This window comes from Elgaria multicarinata, chromosome 18 (assembly GCF_023053635.1).
Source record: "Elgaria multicarinata webbii isolate HBS135686 ecotype San Diego chromosome 18, rElgMul1.1.pri, whole genome shotgun sequence".
Classification (NCBI taxonomy): Eukaryota; Metazoa; Chordata; class Lepidosauria; order Squamata; family Anguidae; genus Elgaria; species Elgaria multicarinata.
In genome coordinates this window covers 18,846,513-18,871,376 of record NC_086188.1, presented here as the reverse complement: position 1 = coordinate 18,871,376, position 24,864 = coordinate 18,846,513, and the positions used below count along the sequence as shown (strand labels likewise).

Below are 24,864 nucleotides of genomic sequence, written 5' to 3'. Positions count from 1 at the left end.
AGCGGGAGGCAGGCGAATGAACAGGTTGCAGTGGGGAAAAGGAGGAGCAACTCCAGGGGGCTTTCGACACTGGGACCCTGCTGAGGTGTGGTCCCTCGGCAGGTGCCCGGCCACGTCTCCCCTCAACACCTGCTCCGCAAAAGGCACACACCTTGACGAACGTGTTGACAGCCATGATGGCCATGTCCGGCTGGCTCTTGGCGTAGTTCATCAGGTACAGGTAAACCAGCTTCTTCAGCTCCAGGTTGTCAGTCTGCATGCAGTTCACGACATCCGGGAAGAGGGCGCTGAAAGGCAAAAAAAGGAAAAGGCATAAGGGAACCAGGTATTTATTTATTTATTTATTTTATTTTATTTCGAGTATTTTTATCCCGCACCTCAGCCAAAAGGCTCTCGGAGCGGCTTACAATGTATCAATAAAGAAGACAGTCCCTTTCCTCAGGCTTACATTCTAAAAAAGACACGACACACAAGGAAAAGTGGATGGGGAGGGAAGAGGGAGAAAATAAGAAGAAATTAAGGAGACTGTTTAGGCTGGTGGGAAGGCCTTGCTCCGTCCTCTCATCTCCCAATGGAGGGGCAAACCAACAGCTCCTTCTTCTTCCCCGCAGGGTAAGACTGAGATGCCGCTCACCGCCACCTCAGGCAGCGCCGCTTTATAGCAGAGGCTTGACAGGCGGGAGAAACATACGCCCAAAAAATCAATTTAGCAAGAGCGCTGCAGGGCAGGTTTAGCCTGCAGTGTCCTTCGGTGGTTTCCGGGCGAAGTATAAAGTGTTGGTGATCACCTTTAAAGCCCTACATGGTTTGGGTTCAGACTACCTGTGGGATCGCCTTCTCCCGTACAATCCACCCCACACACTCAGGTCCTCTGGGAAGAATTTACTCCAATCAGCCAAAACTAGGCTGACGAGTATTACAAATATTCCCTTCTGCTGCTCCCAGACTGTGGAATGGCCTGCCAGAGGAGACTCAGCAACTTAACAGTCTTTTAGCGTTTAAGAAAGCTATAAAGACTGACCTCTTCCAGCAGGCCTATCCTAGTGGAATTTTAGGATGTTTTAATAACGTATACTATGTTTTAAATTCAGTTTTCTGTATTTTATATTTATTGTTGTTCCCTGCCTTGATCCAAATGGAGAGGCGGGTAAGAAATTATTATTATTATTATTATTATTATTATTATTATTATTATTATTATTAAACACCCACCAGGTTTGGGTTGCTTCCCCATCGGTATGCCCAAGCTCAGCTCTTTTATTTTATTGATAGAGTTACAAGTCTGGCCAACTGTGCAAACGCCTCCCAGGATATCTTTGTGGACAAGCTGCTATTAACGTGGTCTGAAAGACACTACTGTTAAGTATTTACTTTATTCATTTCAAATAATTTTTAGGATGCCTTCAAACATAGAACCCTCTCAAGGCGTTGTGCAAGATTAAAACAATACAAATGCATAATACAAAGAGGCAATAAATAATTATATTACTATAAATATATAAATATATTAACATTTTAAAGCCCTAAAAGGCTTGGGGCCAGATTATCTGAAGGAGCGCCTCCTCCCATATGTACCTGCCCGGACCCTAAGGTCATCTTCAGGGGTCCTTCTCCGCGAGCCCCTGCCAAAGGAAGTGAGGCAGGTGGCTACCAGGAGGAGGGCCTTCTCTGCTGTGGCACCCCGGCTGTGGAATGAGTTCCCTAAGGAGGTTCGCCTGGCACCGACACTATATTCTTTCAGACGCCAGGTGAAGACCTTTTTATTCTCTCAGCATTTTAACAGTCTATAAATTCAATTTTAACTTTGCTGTTTTAAATTTGTATTTTAAGTTTGCATTTCTGCACTACTGCTGATTTGATCCTGGATGTGCTTTTATATTGTATTTTATATCATGTCTTTATACTGTTCATTTTATACTTTGAATGGTTTTAATTTTTGTGAACCTCCCAGGGAGCTTTGGCTATTGGGCAGTATAAAAATGCAATAAATAAATAAATAAATAAATACAATAAAGTACTATAAAAACAGCTAAAGTGAAGCAGCAGTTTCTGCAGCTGAAACTCTCCCCACGGCCTGAGTTCGATCCCAGCGGAAGCTGGTTTCAGGCAGCCGGCTCGGGTCGACTCAGCCTTCCATCCTCCCGAGGTCGGTAAAATGAGTACCCAGTTAGCTGGGGGAAAGGGAATAACGGCCGGGGAAGGCAACGGCAAACCACCCCGCTATAAGGCCTGCCAAGAAAACGTCAGCGAAAGCTGGCGTCCCTCCAAGAGTCAGTGCTTGCACGAGAGGTTTCTTTCCTTTCCTTTTCCACAGGTTATAAAAAAGGTAGAGTTGCAGCTGGTTGGGCAGCCGTGCCCTGCAAGGGCTTCAGTAACAGCTCTGGGTCAGTCTGGAGGGAGGCTGAAAGCAGAAGGCCGTGTGCCGTCCGACATTTTTATAAATGACTAGGATGCTTATCACATTTCCAGATGACATGGAGCTGAGAGACGTCGCTAATGCCATGGAAGACCAAGGCCGGATTCTAAACGATCTTGACAGATTGGAACACTGGACTGAAACCAAACAAGGTGAAAGGCAATGGAGATAAATGTAAAGTTCCTGCATTTAAGTGCAAAAATCAAAAGCATGATTAGGATGGGAGAAGCTGGGTTGGCAGCAGTACATGTGAGAAGGATCTAAGCGTCTTAATGGATTCAAGCCAAACATGAGCTGCTTAACCGCCCCCACAACCCACCCACCGCGGATGATAGCGATCTTGAAATATCTGAAGGGTTCTTCAGAAGATGGAGCAGAGTTTTTTTCTGTTGCTCCAGAAAGCAGGGCTAGAACTAGGAATTGTAGGGAAGCAGATTTTGGCTAAACATTAGGAGAAACTTCCTCGTCATTAAGAGCTTTCTCATGGCAGAACAGACTCCCTTGGGAAGTGATGGGTTCTCCTTTGCTGGAGATACTTAAGCAGAAGCTGGAAGGCCATTTGTCAGGGGTGCATCCTGCATTGAGCAGGGGGGTGGGCTAGGTGACCTCCAAGGTCCCCACCAATTTTATCACCGGCTAATAAATAGGAGGGTTAACAGGTGGAAAGGCTCAGCCTCTTAGGCTGCAAAGCTGGCTCTACTGGGAAGCCAGTTCAGAAGTGCACCAGAAGGCTTTCAGATTTATTTGTTTATTACATTTCTGTACCACCTCATCGCCGAAGCTCTCTGGGTGAGTTACAAAAATTAAAAATCATTAAATTACAGTATACGGAGCTTAAGAATCATTTAGATAAAATACACTCCTACAGACAGTACACACAAGGACAACATACCGTATTTCTTCGATTCTAAGACGCCATCGATTGTAAGACGCAAACTAATTTCAGTACCACCAAAAGAAAAAAAGCTTTGATTCTAAGAATAATAAACACACCTGCGATTCTAAGACGCACCCTATTTTTAGAGATGTTTATATGGGGGGGAAGTGTGTCTTAGAATCGAAGAAATACGGTATATCTAAAAACCACTTTGAGCCATCAACCATAACCGTAAGACAAATCCTGAAGAACCGATTTAAAAACCCATCCTAATGCTGCCAAATGCCTGACGAAAGAGAAGGGCCTGAAAAGACGGCAATGTTGGTGCCAGGTTGGCCTTGTCGGGAAGATCATTCCACAACTGGGGGACCAACACTGAGAAGGCCCTCTCCCTTGTTGCTGCTTCTGAATATCGCTTGGCGGAGGCACCTGGAGGAGGGCCTTAGATGCTGAGTGCAGAGTACAGGTAGCAGGTTCATGTAGATTTCTCTTTCACAGCCCGACTAGTTTTTCTGAGCTTAGGAGACAGGCCTCATCCTGCTTCAGAACAAAAGGTACTTGGCTTGGACCAAGAGCCCAGCTTCCTGAAGGTCAAGGACGACGACGACGCTCTCCTTAATCCAAACAGAGACTCCTGGAACCCAGCCTAATCCGCCTTCACCTATTATTAACTGGAAACAAGCCCGGCTGCTCAATATGATGGAAATGATAATTCTATATATACAATGTATGGGTGTTTCCCCCCCCCCCCCCCCGTTTTCACGATGTATTTTCTGTTCTGTTTGTTGATATCCACAATTTAAAAAAAGGGGGGGGGGAGGCCGCCTTGCACAGAAGCCCCTGCAGCCAGGTCTCTGCCGACACCAACAAAAGGAATGGTTCAATCCTGGCAACAGGACAACGGCTGTCCAAGCTTCCTACCTTTTAAGGGTCTCCTTCCACGTCAGCCTGCCTGCCAAGGAAGCATCAGGCACTGGAGAAGGTTCTAGGACATATTCTAAGGTAGCCGTCCCCCACCTGGTCTCTTGATGGGTTGGACTACATTCCCATCATCCCCCAGTCAGCCTGGCCAGTGGTCAACACATCTAGTGGGCACCACTTTGCAGAAGGCGGTCCCAAGGTTTTTAAAAGGGGGTGGGGGGAATCAGGCAACTTTATACAACGGCTGTCGCAGACCAATTCGCAATGGCGGAGTGGTAAATTTGGAAGGGCCAGAGCTCATCTTGACCGTCCCCGGAGCCACTGAATCCAAAAATGCTGCGTTGAACCGGCAAATCAGCTCCAGCAGTTTAAATCTCCACCAGGAGCAGGTGTTTTGTAACGTTAATGCATCTTACGGCGCAATCCTACGAATGCTTAGACAGAGAAAAATCCTGCACTTATAGCACGCTACAGCCAGCAGCAAGCAAGAAACCCTAACTCAAAGAATGAGATTATGGCACCAAGGTTTCCATTAATTTCCTATGTTGAAGCTCGTCAAACTTTTTATAAAATTCCAATCCAGTACAGTTGCCTGTATTTTTCTAACACACACACACACACACACACACACACACACACTCCTTTTATAGGTTGCATAATTTGTATTTTTAGTTTCTTTAAGCATGGCGCTCCTAATTAGGCTGTTTTACTACAGATGTTCCATAAGCATATCATTTATAGACTAAGATTTATAATTGGTAAATTTATGTATGTTTCTAAGTGATTTCGAGTTATTATTACGTAAGTTCTTCTTTTTGTGGCCTTTAGTTTGTTAACTTTATTTCGAAAGAAAGTAAAATTCAGTAGAAAATAGAAGTTCCCAGGCTCGATTCCTGACACCTCCAGACCAAAGGATCAGGTAGCCGGTCATGGGATGGAGCTTTCTCCGCCGGAGGCTGTGGAGAGGCGCTGTCAGTCACAGGAGATCATATCACACGTGATGGACGAAGTCGGGGCAAGGACACGGCAGCCTCCCGCGCACAAGAATTGAGCGCAGCTTAGATGTCCCCACCCTGACGCCACAATCCCCCCAAAGGTCACATACCTGACATCTTTGCCCACCGTCATGGACGCAATCACCTTCTTCACGGCTTCTTTCTTCTTCTCTTTCTTATCGCTGTTCAGTTCAGCCTTCAGTTCAAATATCTCCCCTGGAGAGGGAATCAGGAGATGTAGAACGTAAGACGTGGCCACACTCCAGCTCTGTCTTATTGCATTTATTGCATTTATATCCCGCATTTTTTCTTCCAAGGAACCCAAGGCAGCGTACATAATCCTCCTCCTCTCCATGTTATCCTCACAACAACAACCCGGTGAGGTAGGCTGGGCTGAGAGTCTGAGACAGGCCCAAAGTCACCCAGTGAGCTTCCATGGCTAAGTGAGGACCAGAACCTGATGTCATGCTTCCAAGGCCCTCCTCCAGGTAGTAAAACACACAGTAGATATACTGCAGAGGTGGGAACTTCTTCCAGCCTGAGGGCAAAATTCAGATTTGGAGAAGCTTTTGGGTGGCCCACATCCCAGCAGGGCATGGGGCTGAATGCAAAAGGAGCAGGGTGCAAAAATACAGAAATAGTAGCATATTGTGGTCTACAGCAAGCAAAAAAGCCTTTGTACAAAAGCCAGGAAACCATCACACACTTGGTGGTTAGCGAGCAGGGGGCGGGGCCAAAGGAAGGGGCGGGGCCATATGCCCCACCCAGAAGGCAGGATTTGGCCTCAGCCAGTGGTTCCCCAACTGTAATGTACAGTATGTAATTTATTATTTGTTATTGCATTTACATCCTGCCTTGTTTCCTCCAAGGAACCCAAAGGGGGGGTGCATAATCCTCCTCCTCTCCATGTTATCCTCACAACAACAACCCTGTGAGGTAGGCTGGGCTGAGAGTCCGTGACTGGCCCAAAGTCACCCAGTAGGTTTCCATGGGTGAGTGGGGACTCGAACCCGGCTCTCCCGGCTCCCAGTCCAACACTTCGATCACCACACCACACTCTAACCGCTACCTGACACTGGCTCCCCTCACACCTGTTGAGCCCAGGGCCCAAGCAGTGTTTTGATGATGCGTTCTGGCTCTATCATTCAGGTTTTCAGTGGTTGCTTTGGCAAGGAAGTGCAAGGCAATGAGGAAACGGAGACCCCTCTCATCGCCCTCTCAAAACGGCTTATGCCATCGTTGTAAGCAAAGCAAAACCGAAGAGGGGCAAATCCTGACCTCCCGTAAGGGCTCAACAGCGCTTTCAACACTGAATGGGTGATATCTAGACTGCACTTGTAAGTGGGGTATTTATATGGATATTTGGTCGGAGTTTGCAGAAGTCAAAGTAGAAATTCTTAGAAAGCCGTATTTTCATCCGCACACATATACTTCATACGGACGCGTTGAAATTGATAAAATGCCAATACGCTACATTTTCCCCCTTCATTTTCTCTGCTTTGGTTTTTCTTTTTGTTATGTTGAAATTTTACAATAAAAAAAATAATCATATAAAAAAGCCATCACTACTACCACCCTCCCCTGTGAGAACCTAGACAAAAAAAACCCAAACACCGTTAAGTCAAAAGAAAAAGCTGGAGCAAGAGGGTTTTGTAAAAGAAGGGGCCCTTCGCAGACCTCACTGTCTCTGGCTGCCCTCACCCCATGAAGCCACATTCAGGTAACGCAGGAGACCAGTTCCATCAACTTCCTCCTCCATCTGCAGCATCCATCTGTCAGGGACGGCTGGACAACCATCTGTCAGGGATGCTTTAGGGTGGATTCCTGCACTGAGCAGGGGGTTGGACTTGATGGCCTTGTAGGCCCCTTCCAGCTCTGCTATTCTATGATTCTATGATTCCGCAAACTCTGTTCCATACAGAGAAGGAACCTTATGCTCCAAGCCACGGTTTTTAAAAACTGATTTTTTTACGATTGCTTCTGATGTATGTTTATCAGCCACCATTAGGTACCAGGGTAAATAAATTAGTTTCTTTCTTACACGGGGCGAGGGGGAAAACACACGGCAGCAGAAGGTGTTTCGCCCAATATCTTGGAGCCGGCGTTCTTAGGGGTTTAACGGATGGCGGTCTATCAGCTGCATCCTCGATCAGTTCCGTCAGCATTGGATTACAACTTCCATCATCCTCAGCCTTTCTGCTGGCAGGGGATGATGGAGTTTGAAGTCCAACACAACTGGAGGGCTGATGTACGTTCTCCAACAGCATTATCAATGGACGATACAGCCGTTCATCTCTAAATACATCAAGGAGGGCGCTGGAATCCCACCTAGCAGCCCATATCTCAGTTAGGTGACCTCTGGAGGGGACTGGTTTTTTTCTTGGGAATTCCTGCATGCAGAAAGCTAGAGTAGACATTTTCCCCTGACGTGCTGGTTTTCTATGTGTAGGGAATTACTATGATTATTTATTATTGTTAGAGAGCATGCAGATAGGTAACGCCTACCTGCAGCGGTACAGTCTAGGAACTATTTTATCACCCCACCTTGTGCAAGCTAGGACTCTACCCATGCCATGTCCAGTAAGAATAAAAAGCAAGACCATGTACAGCGTTACCTTTCTTGGTGGTGGTGAAGTACTTTGAGTCCGACATTTTGGTTTCCGGTTGGCTGTGCTACCTCTGAAAAAGACCAAAACAAGACACGTCAGGCAGGAGGTTTAGCATCCAGATAGCCTTGAAGGATCAGCAGAGGAAGGAGAAGACAAAAGGGAGAAAGGACATATCGAGTTCTCCCTGTAGGGCAGAACTAGAAAGCAAGGAGGGAGGGAGGCGAGAAGAGAGAAAGGAAAGGCAGCAGAGAAAGAAAACTAAAATCAGAAGAGCCCTGTGGGATCAGACCAAGGGTCCCTCTAGTCCAGTGGTTCCCAAACTTTTCCAGGTCACCGCCCCCTTGGCTCCACAAACTCATGCCCAGTGCCCCCCTACCCTACACTGTAAAAATCATTATTCAGAATAGCGGTTTTCAACGACCCACTAAGGAAGATAATAATAAAATTCAAAACAGTAACAATTAATTGAATATTTATTCAAAATCCGAAGCACCCGCCGCAGGCTTGCCAAGGGAGGGAGGGGAAAGAGAGCAAACGCCTCTGTTTTGCAGCCAGCGTGGCGGGGCACACCAAGCAGGGTATGTCTCTTCATTAGCGTTTTGGTGCTTTTGAAACATTTCAATTCACCGTTAAAAGGACTCTTCTTAAACGGTATTAATACGTGTGTGGATTCTTCCCCTATATGGCCTGGGACCGAACTACCTTCTCCCATAAAAATGTCCCTGGGTTTTAAGACCTTCTGGAGAGGCGCTTCTCAGAAAAGACCACCTCGAGTGCCCCAATGCCGCTCCTTTGCCTCTTAGCGCCCCCTGCTTGCCCCATGCCTCTTAACGCCCCCCCCCCCCTGCAACCCCACCACCCCCTTTGGGAACCACTGCTCTAGTCCAACACTCTGTTCACACAGTAGCCAACCGGCTGTCGACCAGGGACCGCCCAAGCAGGACACGGGTGCAACAGCTGGGTATTTGAAGCTAGTCGCCCCCCTCCCACACACACACACAACCTCCCAGTGTTGTCCATGGTTTATGTTGAAGACTGCTCTCCAAGAAGAAGAGAGGCAAGTGTTATCAGTCCGCAGTGGAGCATGAATCCCCATTGCACTTTGCTGTCCCACGATAGCAGAGTAGAGAATTTCCGGTCGGTCGATAACAGAGGAAGAAAAGGCCAAGGTTCAAGGATAGAACACTTCGTGCCTGGCAGGCAAGGAGGAAGTCACACGTTCAATCCCCGCCATCAACAGCGAAGACTTCTCAGAGAGCAGGGCTCAGGAGGAGCCTCGCTTGGGTGCATGTAGAGCCAGAGCAAAGACGGTTAGACAAGATGGGCCGTGTAACACAGTACAAGGCAGCTGTTTATGGCTGGGTTCACACAACACGCTAACCCATGATTTATTTATTTATTTATTGCATTTTTATACCGCCCAATAGCCGAAGCTCTCTGGGCGGTTCACAAAAATTAAAACCATCATAAAACAACCAACAAGTTAAAAATACAAATACAAAATACAATATAAAAAGCACAACCAGGATAAAACCACGCAGCACAATTGATATAAGGTTGAAATACAGAGTTAAAACAGTATAATTTAAATTTGAGTTAAAATTAAGTGTTAAAATACTGAGTGAATAAAAAGGTCTTCAACTGGCGACGAAAGGAGTACAGTGTAGGAGCCAGGCGGACCTCTCTGGGGAGCTCGTTCCACAACCGGGGTGCTACAGCGGAGAAAGCCCTCCTCCTAGTAGCCACCTGCCTCACTTCCTTTGGCAGGGGCTCATGGAGAAGGGCCCCTGTAGATGATCTTAAGGTCCAGGTAGGTACATATGGGAGGAGGCGTTCCTTCAAATAACCTGGCCCCAAACCGTTTAGGGCTTTAAATGTCAATACCAGCACTTTGAATCGGGCCTGGACCTGGACTGGCAGCCAATGAAGTTGTAAAAGGACTGGCGTAATGTGATCTCGCCAGCCAGTCCCTGTTAGTAAATGGGCTGCCCTGTTTTGTACCAGCTGAAGCTTCCGGACCGTTTTCAAAGGCAGCCCCACGTATAACGCATTGCAGTAATCCAAACGAGAGGTTATCAGAGCATGGATAACTGTAGCTAGGCTATCACTGTCCAGATAAGGGCGCAGTTGGTATATCAGCCTAAGCTGATAAAAGGTGCTCTTTGCCACTGAGTTCACCTGTGCCTCAAGTGACAGTTCTGGATCGAAGAGCACCCCCAAACTACGGACCCGATCCTTTAGGTTTATTTCCCAGAACAAGCCATGATGGTGTGGCATGCTGTTTGTGGGATGTCCTCCACTCTCCACATGGTGGGCTATTTGCCCAAATAAGCTATCCAGAGAACTCAGAGCCTGCAGTAAGGGTCGTTTTACCTATGATGGGTTAGCATGTGGTAAGCCATGCAGCGTAGATTATGGAGATCGCCTACAGAGCTGTTTGGCCAGAGTGCCCAAAAACACTGCTGCCTCTCTGCTCTTCTCAAAAGATCTCTACTTCTACCGCAAAGGAAGCTGGGATACCTGCTCAGCTGGGTGGGAGGACTACAGAAAAAGGGGGTGAGGGTGAGCGTGTGAAATAAACTACTCCGTGTGGCTTGTTTGCGTGATTGTTTGACGGGAGCACCGAAGGCTGTTTGCATAACCACCTAGCCAGCACAGCTCGCCACCCACCATGGGTTAGCGTGATGGGTGAACCCAGCCTGTGCATTAGGAAGGTGCATCCCATGCTCCTGGTGGTCCCACATAGATCCATCCTCCGATTGGAGTCCACTAGGGGAAGAGCCTTCAGCGTGGTGGCCCCCCTCCTATGGAATTCCCTGCCTCTGGAGGTCAGGCAGGCGTCAACTTTGTATTCCTTTTGGCGCCTCCTGAAAACGTCATTATTCCAGGAAGCCTTTCCTTAATGACCAGCCACGGTTTACTGTACAGTTTGCTTCTTTTAAAACCCGTTTTAAGGTGTTTTATTCCGTTTTTATTTTATTTTATCTTGTACAGTGCTCCAAAATTTTCAATGGGGAGCGGTATATAAATACCGTAAATAAATAAATATTCAACACCCCCTTTTTAAAAAGCACCCCAAGAGCAGCAAGGCAAAGGAGAAACGAGTACTAACAGCTACCGAGTTTACTGCCTCCACCAGCCTTCCCTAACTGGGGGCCCTCCAGATGTCTTGGGTTACAGCACATCTGCAGGGCATCAGCCGGCCTAAATTTATCCTTCCCCACACTTCACTCCGATACACTTGCAACGGCAAATTTGGCACTCCAGGGCTGGTTCTGAAAGCAGCCCGCTACGGCCGAAGCAAACTCACTTCCCATCTGAACTGCAGCAGTGCGCTGCACAGTTCTACGAAGGACCATCAGCTCCATGCGGCAAATTGCTGCCATTGTCTCACTGCATTGAACCAGTTGGCCGGGAGCAGAGTGTGCAGAGCCCACCGGAGCCCACGTTGGACAGACGAGAAGCCTCTGATCCAGCATAACGCTGACCACCTTTTATATAATGCATTATATAATGTGACAGGAGGCGGGGGAAATTCCTCGCCAAGATTCAACGGCTTTATTTAGTTTAAGGCCTCTCGGTGTAGAATATTAAAAGCCCACCACACTTTGAAGCAGAAACTGTACGCTACTCTCAAAAGAACAGTATCTACTCTCAAAAGACCACTACGGTAGCGCCAGTATGATGCTGCATTTATACAAATCTATGGTCACCACACCTAAAAAAATATATCATAGAGCTGGAAAAAGTGCGGAAAAGGGCAACTAAAATGGTTAAGGGGCTGGAGCATCTCCCCTAGGAGGGAAGGTTACACCAACTGGGATTGTTTAGCTTGGAAAGGAGGAGGCTAAGGGGAGACATGATAGAGGGGTACAAAAATGTGCATGGCGTGGAGAATGTGGATAAGGACACATTTTTCTCCCTCTCTCAAAATTCTAGAACCCAATGGGGTCATCCCCTGAAGCTGATTGGTGGGAGATTCCTTTTAGTCAGGAAGTCAATAAAAGGCCTTCTTCACACAGCGCACAGTTAAACTATGGAATTCACTGCCACAAGATGTGGTGATGGCCACCAACTTGGATGGCTTTAAAAGGGGGGGGGGGCGCGTGGATAAATTCCTGGAGGAGAAGGGTGTCAATGGGTACTAGCTCTGATGGTTATGTGCTACCTCCAGTATCAGAAGTTGTACACCAGTTCCTGGGGAACATGGTCAGGAGGGTGCTGCAGTTTGACGTGAGGAGCATGGGATCTCTTACTGAAATCTCTACATCCTCACGGAGCAGGAGGAGAGGGACATATACCAGCTATTCATTTGGCAAAAGAGGCTCCAGAGAGGACAGCTTTGCAGGAGCAGACAAAACACCTCTGTAACAGAGTGCAACACACTGCCCTTTCTCATTAACCATTTATCAGGCGTACGTAGACCTCCCTTTTCAGCATTATCAGTTAACAGGCGTAACTTTGGCTGCAGGAAACTTGTTATCATCAGTACAATTGCAAGCTGAAAAGGGATCATCAAAGCCAACGTGGGTTGTTTTAAAAATCCAGCAGTAAGGAAACAGCCTTGAATCAACTGGCAACAAGGGAGAGGGCCTTTTCAGTGGTGCCCCCCCCCCCAATTATGGAATGATCTCCCCGACGAGGCTCGCCTGGTACCAGCATTGTTATTTTTTCAGCGCCAGGTCAAGACTTTTCTCTTTTCCCAGGCATTTAACAACATATGCTAAGTTTGTTTGTTTTTTAATAGACCCCTGAACTGCTGTTGTTTAAATGAATACTGTTGTTTTATACTGTTGTTTTTATATGTACCTGCCCGGACCCTAAGGTCATCCTCAGGGGTCCTTCTCCGCGAGCCCCTGCCAAAGGAAGTGAGGCAGGTGGCTACCAGGAGGAGAGCCTTCTCTGCTGTGGCACCCCGGCTGTGGAATGAGCTCCTGAAGGAGGCTCGCTTGGCACCTACATTATATCCCTTTAGACGCCAGGTGAAGACCTTTTTATTCCCCCAGCATTTTAACAGTCTATAAATAAATTTTAACTCAGTGTTTTAAATTCGTAATTTTGCATTGCTGCTGTTTTTATCTGGTTGAGCTTTCATATTGCATTTTATATTATGGTTTTATACTGTTGTTTTCTACTTTGAATGGTTTTAATTTTTGTGAACCGCCCAGAGAGCTCCGGCTATTGGGCGGTATAGAAATGTAATAAATAAAAATAAATAAATACATATTTTGATGGTTTTAAATTTTGTATACTTTTTAATGTTCACTGTTTTTAACTTTTGCAAACCGCCCAGAGACCTTCGGCTATGGGGCGGTATATCAATTTAATAAATAAATAAATAAATCTTCCGTGACCTTTGTCTGGTCTGGTCTCTTCTCCCTCTTCTTGGTCAGCTGTCCCACTCTTGGGATGTGGACTGTTTGCTCCCTGGGGCAGAGAACGATGGAGGTTTTCTTTTACACTTGCTATTTCATGAAGCCAGAGGTAGGCAACGTGGGATCCACGGGGACTGTCGTGTCCATAGGATGCCTTTCCTGGTGCCCTAGCCCTTCTGCCTTTTCAAAAACAAATTATTAACAGAATTTCTTACTGGCAGCTGGGATTGCTTCAAAGCAAAGCAAGAGTTTCTTCTACCTGCGCCCATCTTCTTTTCGCACGAATGCCTCTGGGCCACACGTGACACTCAGAGACAGCCTTAGGAAAGGGAGATGGCAGGTGTCCGCAGGCCGATGATTTCATTTTGTGACAATGCTCAGGACAGCTTTTCAAATGGGCCAATGGGCCCATGGACTCAAAAAGGTTGCTTACCTCCATCGTAAAGTGTCATTTTATTAATTCTTTTTTTAAAAAAAAGGTAGGTGAGACAGGACACCGAGAAAGGTATCTGACAGGTACACCTGTGTCCACAGGTGCCACGTTGCCTACCTCTGGCTTCATGAAGTAGAAAGCACAAAAAATAACCCTAGTTCTCTGCCCCAGGGAGCTCACAGTCCACATGCCTTGGTTTGGGGCACATACAAAAGTGGGAGGGAATAGATTTCAGACACCTTTGCCCATCCCTATTGCTGATACTAAGGGATGGCTCAGATGTTAAGGACAACTTATGGTTTGGTGCTACAAGAACAACCCTTCAAGAAGTCCTTTAGCCCATGTGCACTGTCTCTCCTCACACACACACATCCCACTGTGTCCCTCTTTTCCTGACTTGGGGCAAACCACAGCTTTGCTGTGCTTTCTAAAACAGCAAATAATGCCTTGCATATTCCTACAAACCAGGGTTGGCAACTTTGGCTTGATCGCAGTCTGCAATCCTGAGTTTGCAGAGCAAGCAGCACAACCCATAGTTTGCTGGTTTGGCCAAGGCAGCAAACCAGGATGGGAACCGCGACGTGGGGTCAGCAAGGCCAGGCCTAGGGCTTCCTCAGAGTTATTCACATAGCATCAAACTATGGGAAGGCATGACATGTGAACAAGCCTGAATGCCCAGTCAGGGTCATTATCAAAGGCAAGGCTAGTAGGCCATCCAAAGTTCAAACACAGAGAGTTCCAGAGAAAAGCTAGCATTAGAAACATAGAATCATAGTTGAGTCGGAAGGGGCCTATAAGGCCATCAAGTCCAACCCCCTACTCCATGCAGGAATCCACCTTAAAGCATCCCTGACTGATACGTGACAACATTTCAAGTACTTGAAGAGTGTCATCATGTCTCCCCTCAATCTTCTCTTCTCCAGGCTAAATATGCCCAGTTCCTTCAGTCTCTCATTTCCAGATCCCTTATCATCCTCGTTGCTCTCCCCTGAACCCCCTCCAGCTTGTCTGCATCCTAGTTAAAGTGTGGAGCCCAGAACTGGACGCAATACTCAAGATGAGGCCTGACCAGAGCCGAACAGAGGGGAACCTAGGAAGCTGCCTTATACTTTTGGTCGATCTACCCCAGTGCTGTTAACACTGACCGGCAGCAATGGCACGCTGGAGTTTCAGGCAGGAGTTTCCCCAGCCCTACTTGAAGATGTAGGGTTGACCTTGGCAGCTTCTGCATACAAAGCAGGAGCTCTGCCCCAGAGATATGGCCCTTCTGCAGTGAAGTATGACTTCCACTGCTTCCTCAGCAAACCCAGGATTAGGAACCAGGATCAAGCCATCATTGCCAATCCTGGTTTACAAAGGAGGGCAAAGTGTTGTCTGCAGCTTCAACAATGGCCCTTCCTCTGTATCAGTGAAATGCAAGGCAGAATTTGGACAAACGCTGTTCCAGCACTCTGTGCCTAGAACTGAAGGCTTTCAATCTTGAGCCTTCGGGGCCCCGCTGTTGGTGCCACTGGAGGAATGGTCTACTCATGAGTAGAGCTCCCGAGGAGTCCTTATTCCACTGCGGTGTCTGGCAGCCAGCCAAGCCTGAACCTTTAGGGGCCTGCGTTCCCTGGGGCTAGATGGGCACTTGGCATCTCCCTCCCAGTCCGAGTGGGGTCTACCGACCTAGTGATAGCCAACAAGATGTGGAGAGAGCCACCAATTTGGATGGCTGTAAAAGCGGGTTGGATAAATTCCTGGAGGAGAAGGCTATCCATGGCTACTAGTCTTGATGGCTAGGTCCTACGTATTAGAGATAGGAAGCCTGTATAAACCAATTGTTGGGGAACATGGGCAGAGGGTGTTGTTGTGCCATGTCCTGCTTGTGGGTCTGTGGTTGGCCACTGTGTGAACAGAATGCTGGACTAGATGGACCTTTGGTCTACTTCCTTTAGCAGGCGACAGGATGCATAGCCCGTTTGGGAAACTTTGGAAAGACTGCAACTCACCCAACCGGGTCTATTATTATGGGGGATTTTTGCCTCTCTGATAAAAGTGTTGTTTGCACAGGCTTGGAAGGTGCTGCTTGACTCTGGCAAAGGGATTTATTTTCAAGAGTCTTTCTGTGGACTGGCAAGCAAACTGTATTCCGTCTATTGCACAATGGAAAAAAAAGATCTGGACTGCTATGCTGTTGAAAAAAACACAGCAAGTTATAAGTTGCTATGGGATGGAAAGATGAACTTCCTTCAGACCTTTCCTTTCAAAACAATGGGGTTTTGTACATTAATCAACAGAACAGACGTAGTCCTGGAGAGCTGACAACCTTAGATATACTGTATAGGAGTTAAAACGGCTGTACAGAAACTCAGAAGATGGACTGCATAGAGAAAAGTGCTAAAAAAAAATAGATGGTGAGCTTTTATTGGGCAGCTCCACCATCTTCAGCGACCCAAAAGTCTCCTGCTCCTTCATCTCAGTCCTTTCTCCCTTGCTGCCCCTTATACCTGCCACTGCCTCCTTGCAACGATCTCCATTGCTTTAAGTCCTTCCTCAAAACTTACATGTTCCGGGAAACCTGTGGAATAATCCCCTAAATTGCAATAATGGGTTCAAGTGTCAAGAAGGCAGATTCCAGCTGGACATCAGGAAAAACTTCCTGACTGTTAGAGCAGTACAACAATGGAACCAATGACCTAGGGAGGTTGTGGGCTGTCCCACACTAGAGGCCTTCAAGAGGCAGCTGGACAACCATCTGTCAGGGATGCTTTAGGGTGGATTCCTGCCTTGAGCAGGGGGTTGGACTCGATGGCCTTGTAGGCCCCTTCCAACTCTGCTATTCTATGATTCTAGCTAAACTAAAGTGTAATTAAAATAATCACATATTCTGCCCCTGCTTACCCCCTGCCGACATTTCCCTCCACTGTTGCTTCCCCGGGCTCTATTTTTAGATTGTACGCTCCCTGGGAAAGGGATCTGTCAAGCCTGTTCTTCGTAAAACTTACGATAACAAACGTACTCGTATGGTATTGGGGTGAGCGTGTGCATAAAACTGAATCTGCCGACATTCATAAGACCATGGTCCATCTAGTCCAGGGCCGGCACAAGACATTGTGTTGCCTGAGGCAAAGGACAAGATGGCGCCCCCTCCTAATCCAGGCACAAAGACTGACTGGACTGACTCATCTATCTTCAATACTAACGGCAGAACGTTCTGCACTGAACTTGAAGGCAGCGGGCTAAGTTAAGTGGTGCGGAAGAGGCTGCACGGCACAGAATACACTGTTTGAACACCTTGCTGCTGCCTCCAGCACCTGCCGCCTGAGGCGACTGCCTCACCTTGCCTAATCATAGGGCCAACCCTGATCTAGTCCAGAATTCTGTTCACACAAGCTGCCCACAAACAGGACGTGAGTGCAACAGCGCCCTCCCACCCATGTTCCCCAGTAACTGGTGTACATAGGTTTCATTCCCCACTACCCCTGCTTATTCCATTCCTTCTGCTGTCTTCCTCATGGTCAAAGCCTAGATTGTAAGCTCCTTGTTTGCTTCTGAAGCTCCGAAGCGCCATGTACACTGATAGCACTATAGAAACTACCACCTAACGTAGGGCATAAAGATAAAAAACCATGAAATCTGCTTATCCCCACTAGGTCTTTTCATGAAAGAAACAAGCATGTTAGCAAAGACCTCTCAAGGACTTCAGATCGGTATTTCAACTGCACAGGCCCATCCCGCCTTGCGCGTGGAACGGCAGATGCCCGGTTTGATCCAAAGCCATCCTCCCTTATTACTTTCAGTTCCCTCTTTCGCAACTTAGCAGAACACAGCTGGGCTCTGCGATCTCAGAGGACTAAATCAGCATATTTATATTCCATGGGGTGAGGGTGTTGGTAAAAAAAGAAAAGAGAAAAGAGAGCCCATATTTGTTCAACATCTTAATCCTTCATAGATGAAAAATCCACAATGCATTTTAAGGCTCCTATTGGAGTAGTGACCTCATTGAAAAAAATCTGTTCCCTGAAAGAGACTTAGATGTACTGGCTACAGCCAAGTACTTATCCCCCATGTGTCTCCACTCCAGCTCTTGCTTTCTAGATTCAGAGCCAAGTTTTTCCATAACAGCAAGGAGACTTCTTCTAGTCTCTACAACAAACAGATGTGCCACAAGCCGGGGCAAGGGAAGATGTGAGAATGATGGAATGCAAAAACAGAAAGCAGTTCTCAAAGGTGCACATGCAAAATAGTTTATTAATGAACCCAGTGCATTTCATAACGAAGAGCTCCTTTGTCGGGGACAATCTTACAAACCCAAATTTTAGGGACGGGTGAGATAGTCCTGGTGGTGCGAGAGAGATCGCCACCATCTTTGGAAGCTGGCTTACTGGGTTCCTAGAATTCCGGTTTGTACGATTCATTCCGAAACGTGTTAGTTTTGTTAATGAAATATTTTTGATTCCTAACCATGGTGGCTACATAACCACGGTTTAAACACGCTCACTAACCGTTTGCTGCAAAAGGGTCAGCGGCCGAACCATGGCTAAGCGTGTTGTCTGAACAGGCCCTAACCGTCCAGTACTGTCGAGGGAGCTTCATAGCACGGTCTTGTCTGCCTGCGTTGCCAACTTTCACCCCGACAGAGAATTGGGAGACATCAAGAGAGTTAACTTCATAAAATGGAGGACTTTTGACTTCTAGCTAAGTTTAGTGCTGGGAGAGCAGCAACCATCATGTGGTGGCAGTGCGAGGTTGTAATTATATAGAAGCAAACCCACGCTGACACAGAAAACAGAACCTTCTGAAAACTGCCTTGCAGAAGCCATATTTCCAGAGAAAACGGGAGGAAAGAAGACTTCCTAGACGTCCGGAAATAGGCAAGCAGCCTCATTTCCTCCAAGTAGCCGACAAACCCTGCTGCAAAGCCAAGCCAGGAGTGTGGGGAAACCCAAATGTGGCTTTCCCTTGAAATTCTCCAAGCCTACTATATACACACAGTAATGGCAGAGCCCTGAGATGACAAAGTGGGACTATACCACTTCAGACTGCAGGTGGGGAATCACATGTTTTAATGCTCGTCAATTTGGGGGTGGGGTGGAATTCCCTGCCGTTAGAAAACTAGCATATCCTGCACCCTGTTGTGCTTGCTTTCTACTTGTAAAAAGGGAACTCTACCTAGCAGTCTGGATCGTCCTCTTTTTTGGAGCTTTTTCCCTCTTTTTAAAAAATTATTTACTTCTGCAAACATTGGTGTTCTCCCAAGCCTCCCAATGCTGTCCTGTAGTACATGGATGTATTTCAACCAACTGCACAACTGTAAACATCACAAACAGATGGAAATCAAATATTTGTTAGGCCTCACAGGGCTCTTGTGAAGATGAAGAAGGGAGTGATCCAGAGGTGTACCATCTTTAGAAGTAGGTAGAACTGAACCGACAGGTCTGTTGCCTTTGCCTATTTCTGGTGCAGAAACTGTTATTATATATTTCGCTACAGAGCAGGAATTAGGAGGCCTATGTGAGTGGGGGTGAAAGTCCACTAGCTAAATCTACATGCTTAATAGAGATCAATGACCCCTAAAACAGGCAGAGCATTGATGTCTGAATTTTTTTTAAAAAAATGGAATACACAGGATAGATATTTCTTGCACAGGACAGCTTTTTGCAAACACGGGAGTATACTAATATCATAATGAACTTCACAAACTTTTGTATGTTTACTTAAGAGCAAGTTACACTGAGCAGAATAGAATCATAGAATCATAGAATAGCAGAGTTGGAAGGGGCCTACAAGGCCATCGAGTCCAACCCCCTGCTCAATGCAGGAATCCACCCTAAAGCATCCCTGACAGATGGTTGTCCAGCTGCCTCTTGAAGGCCTCTAGTGTGGGAGAGCCCACAACCTCCCTAGGTAGCTGATTCCATTGTCGCACTGCTCTAACAGTCAGGAAGTTTTTCCTGATGTCCAGCCGGAATCTGGCTTCCTTTAACTTGAGCCCGTTATTCCGTGTCCTGCACTCTGGGAGGATCAAGAAGAGATCCTGGCCCTCCTCTGTGTGACAACCTTTTAAGTATTTGAAGAGTGCTATCATGTCTCCCCTCAATCCTCTCTTCTCCAGGCCAAACACGCCCAGCTCTTTCAGTCTCCCCCCACAGGGCCCCGTTTCCAGACCCCCGTTTCCAGAACTTGCATCCATGTCAGCATTCACAGGACTGCGGACTAACAGCACAATCCTATGTGTGTTTACTTGGAAGTAAGTCCCACTGTTTTCAATGGGGCATACTCCCAAATGAGCGGGCACAGGATTGCAGCCTAAGTACCTCTATGATGTACACCAGGATGCTCTGGACTACAACTCTCATAAGCCCCAGCCAGCATAGTCAGTGGTTGTTTGTGGGAGTTGTAGCCTGAAAGATCTAAATAGTTACCTATCCCTGGAGTAAGGTGTGTAGTGAAGAATGTGTTTAACTGGAAGGTGTGTATGATCCTTCCATCTAAGGAGGAGCATACAGTATTCTAGACAAGAAACTGAGCAAAACACAGGAAGAGAAAAATATTTACGAGACCTTGCAGGTAAGTCCATAACATTTGCTTACTCACATATACTCATTAGTTATTTGTTACTTAAGCAGGGGGAAAGGTGGAGAGGTAAAAATCAAGAAAGACTCTGCAGCCTATTCACCTGGAGGCGATTCTTTACTCATCACAGGTGAGCAGCTATTCACATATCCTTTAAATAATAAACGTGAATTCTACTAACAAAGCATTTGGCTGCCTTTCCATTTATTTCCACTGCTCACAGGTGAGTGCATTTGGTTACGTAGCCAAAACAACATCACCCAAGCACCACAGTATCAACAGCTTGGGGGTGGAAACCAAATTTAAGGGAAGCCACAGAAAGAGTTAGTGATGACTTGGAAGACCCACCACAACAGTTTTCCTAGTGAAGCTCAGCAGGTGTGGTCCAAGTAAGCTGCCTGGCGAGAAGACCAACATGGGAACTAGACGTGAGTTTCTCAGAAGTAAACCAGCTACACAAGATCACATTCAAGTAACAACCAATTCAACCTCATAACCTGAGTCATTAACAGTAGAAGCCCAACTTTGATCTCTTTGCATGCAACTGAAGAGGTGGGGGAAATGCATACCTTTCCTTATTCCTTTCACCTACATCAGGGGCTAGCAACTTGTGGTCCTTCTGATGTTTTGGCTTACAACTCCCAGCATTCCTTACCATTGGCTATGCCAGCTAAAGCTGACAGGAGCTGCAGGCTAAAGCATCTGGCGGGCCAGCAGCTGACCACCCATGAGCTACATCCAATGCAAAACCAAGAGAGTTCAGGTAAATATGTTGAAAAGATTGAGCTCTAAAGAACACTACGGACTGCGAACTAACCCACACCAACTCAGTAATCCTTATCAACAACCCTGTAAGGTAGGCAAGAAATATCTCCATATTGCAGATGACTGAGGGGGGGGGGAGGGGAGAGACAGAGGCTGAGAGAATAATGAGTTGCCAAAGGCCACCTGGCAGAGGTGAGATTTGAATCAGGGACTTCCTTGCCTGCAGTCTTTAGGTCTGTCCTTCCCCAAAATGGTGCCCTCAAAATGTGTGGGATTACAATTCCCATCGTCCCCCAGACGGCACACAACTGCAGGGCAAGCGACTGAAGTTCTCAACCGAGCGCACCTCACGTGTCTCGTTCACGCATTATATCTTGGCTGTGGCCTTGCAAAAAAACACAAAACCTCTAATGAATATTAAACACACATGATGTGCGAAGTGACCCTTCGCCACAGCGCTGCACCAGCACCGATTCACATTATGCAACCTTGAATGCTTGAATAGGAAGCATATCTCCTTACTCCAGTGACATATTTGAGGCCTGGAAGGGAGTGTGCTGGTCTTGGACACCAGAAAACCCCTCGCTGTGCCCCGTACCAAAGCTTACTAAACCAGCCCCCTCCAGCAAGTGATTGGGGAAGGGGGGGGTTGAAGAGGCCAACTCATGCCTGACTGCAAACAGATAACCCACCCACCCACCCTGCAAGATCTTGGATCCCTTTCCTCAATGTGTGGGGAACGTCCTTTTGCCCAGGGGAGACGAAAACGCTCTCTAAATATGCTCAAGAGACTGCGTCCAACCTTTGTTCTTATTTCAGAGCTGCCAAAGTTTTTTAAAAATACACAACCATTTACACACACACCAAATTGCTCCTGCAGAGCACACAAACCCAGGCTATTTAAAGGCTTTTACTGGGAAGGGTTGAGACCTGCACTGCAGGTGGGGCGGGAGAGGTGGACTGGAGAAATTGGAGGGGGACTCCAAAAGCAGGCAGGCATACGAGGAGGGGCATCTATTACGCCCAGCTATCCCCCCAAACAGGAGGTTCGCCAACTGACACCCCAGAAGGCAGGAGATAGCAAAAACACAACAGGGGACAAGGTCCACCACTACCACCCCAGAATGCAGGCAGGCAGGGAAGGTGACATTTTGCATTGCCCCCTCCTCTTACACTCCCTCCCCCCAGAAACGGACAGGCAGGTAGGTGTCTCCTCCTGCCCACCTTCCCCCCAAAAGCAGGGGGGTCCTACTGACACCCCAAAAGGCTGGAGAGGGGAGTCTCTGACTACTCTCTGTCCCCCCAAAAGCCAGGCGAAGATCTAGTGCAACCATCCACCCCAAAGCAGGCAGGCCAGAGGAGGGGGAAGAGACTTCTCTTACTCCCCCTCCCCTCAGAAGCAGGCAGCTGGGGAGGTGGGACATCTCCCCTTACCCCCCTCCCCTCCTCGGAAGAAGGCAGCTGAGGAGGGGGGACATCTCCCCTTACCCCCCTTTCCTCGAGGGGGGCATCTCCCCTTACCCCCTCCCCTCCTCAGAAGCAGGCAGCTGGGGAGGGGGAACATCTCCCCTTACCCCCCTCCCCTCCTCAGAAGCAGGCAGCTGGGGAGGGGGGACATCTCCCCTTACCCCCCTCCCCTCCTCGGAAGCAGGCAGCTGGGGAGGGGGGACATCTCCCCTTACTCCCCTCCCCTCCTCGGAAGCAGGCAGCTGGGGAGGGGGGACATCTCCCCTTACTCCCCTCCCCTCCTCGGAAGCAGGCAGCTGGGGAGGGGGGACATCTCCTCTTACCCCCCCTTTCCTCGAGGGGGGCATCTCCCCTTACCCCCTCCCCAGAAGCAGGCAGCTGAGGAGGGGGACATCTCCCCTTACCCTCCTCCCCTCCTCAGAAGCAGGCAGCTGAGGAGGGGGGACATCTCCTGTGACTCCCCCTCCCCCAAAAGCAGGGGGGTCTCCTACTGACACCCCCAACGGCAAACGGGGGGGAGGGCGCCGTACAGTCCCCCCTCCTCCTCCCCCCCCCCAAAAAAAAACGCTGGGGAAAGGGTCTACCACTACCACCCCAAAAGGCAGCGGGTCTCCTATTGCCCCCTCCCCCAAAAGATGAACAGGCAGACGAAGCGCTTCCTACCTTGAGGTGGGGGGTGGGAGGCTTAATGCTGCTGCCGCTGCTTCGTCGTCGTCTTCCTCCGCCGCTGGTGCTGAGCTCCTCTCCGGCTGCAGCCGCTTGCTTCGCCCTCCCTTGGCTCCGGCCCCAGCGGAAGTGGGGCGGGGGCAGAAAAACGCCACGCACAAGCACTACCGGGGCGGGAGGAGGGAACCGGAAGGACGGGGGGGTTGCAATCAACAACAATAACAACAACAACAGCCCCCCCACCTCTCTCTCTCACACACACATTTTTAATTGTAATATATTATTGCTCTTTTCCCGTAGACTCCAATGTCTTGCCCTACGAAGAGTAGACCCACTGAAATGCATGGGACTAATGTTAGTCATTGACTCGCCTGCGCCCCATTCATTGCAATGGGTCTGCTCCATGGCTGAGTTCAGACGACACGCCAATCAAGGGTTGTTTCCCAGTCTGTTCCTATTACCCCACCGCCACCCCAGTTGATTAGCGTGTCGTCCGAACTCCGCCTATGGGACACTCACCGTGGGTTAGTCCTACATAGGGTGCACTGCAGGCTGCCAACGCAGGTCCCCGCCCCGAGGAGCTTGCGGTGCCAAGCTGAAGGCTGACAGCGATCACTCCAGGGGGCTAGCCCCAGTTTTGCATCATCATCATCATCATCATCATCATCATCAATAATAATGGCTGTGTAATGCTGGGAGTTGCATGACTTGTTTTTCTGTCTAAACGTGGGTAAGGTTGTCCTCTAATAAATTATTATTATTATCATTGAATTTATTGGAAGACAACCCTACGCTTGTTTAGACAGAAAAAAAACAAGGGATACTGGGGAATTGTAGGACCTTTTTTCTGTCTAAACCTGCATAGGATTGTGTCCTAAATAGGGTGACCCTATTTTGGAAACCAAAAAGGAGGACAACATGGTCAGCCCCCAAGGGGGCGTGCCCACCCGAACATAGCCTTGGTCACATGTCTGATTTTACAGCACATATTAAAGACAAATCTGTTCTACATCTTAATGTTAAAATCACTGAAATAAAGAACAGGTGAGACATTTAATGTATCTGAAATTAACTTCACTCACTCCTACTTTTGTAGCTTTTGCTGTACTTTGAAGCTTTTGCGATACTCTGTGTGATACATTCTCCCCTTCCCTCAAATATCTTTTCTGACTATATCCTCACTCGTTGCAAGCTGCTGCTGTTGTTAACGGGGTTGGCTACAGGTCGGCCAGATAGCTGGCTTTTTTATTTTCAAATTTCATTTTTTTTAAAGAAAAACTTGTGTATGATTGTCACAAGTTTCTCTACTCTAACATTAGGGTGGGTGTTGTGGCAGTGAACACTACTTTGCCCATTCACACTCTCACTTACATACATTAGCTTGTCAAGGCTTGTGCGTTGGCACCACTTCGCACATCCAGACTTCAAACTCCTGTCTACTTCCTGCACAAACATGTGACTCCGAGACTCTCTTTCTAATGCCCTGCGTTGCATGCCAGCACCATGGGGCTAAGTTACAAGAGACGACTCTGGGTTGTCTGTGCAGCCTGTGTTGTCTCTCACTCTAAGTCATTGCAGACAAACCAAAGCCTCCAGCCTCAAACAATCTCTCTGTCTGTCTGATTCTCTCTCTCTGCCAAAGTCTCCCAATGGTCCAGCAAGGCTGCACACTTGTGGCTTGGGACATTGCTTATTGCAGGTTATTGCTTGGTCATGTCTGGTGACTATTATTATTATTATTATTATTATTATTATTATTATTATCATCATCATCATCATCAT

At 47.7% G+C, this 24,864-nt stretch overlaps 1 protein-coding gene across 1 annotated transcript in view; it reads right to left on the bottom strand.

Moving 5' to 3' along the window:
* The window catches only part of AP1B1 (adaptor related protein complex 1 subunit beta 1), a 70,429-nt gene extending 47,211 nt beyond the window's left edge, over positions 1–23,218 (bottom strand). The window contains exons 1-4 of the mRNA XM_063143975.1: positions 23,080–23,218; positions 7,825–7,886; positions 5,320–5,425; positions 152–287 (exon numbers count right to left, since the gene is read on the bottom strand). Of these exons, the coding sequence (XP_063000045.1) occupies positions 152–287; positions 5,320–5,425; positions 7,825–7,861 (279 nt within the window). The 5' untranslated portion in view covers positions 7,862–7,886; positions 23,080–23,218. The remainder of the gene's footprint in view (positions 1–151; positions 288–5,319; positions 5,426–7,824; positions 7,887–23,079) is intronic.
* Positions 23,219–24,864: the final 1,646 nt, after the last annotated feature.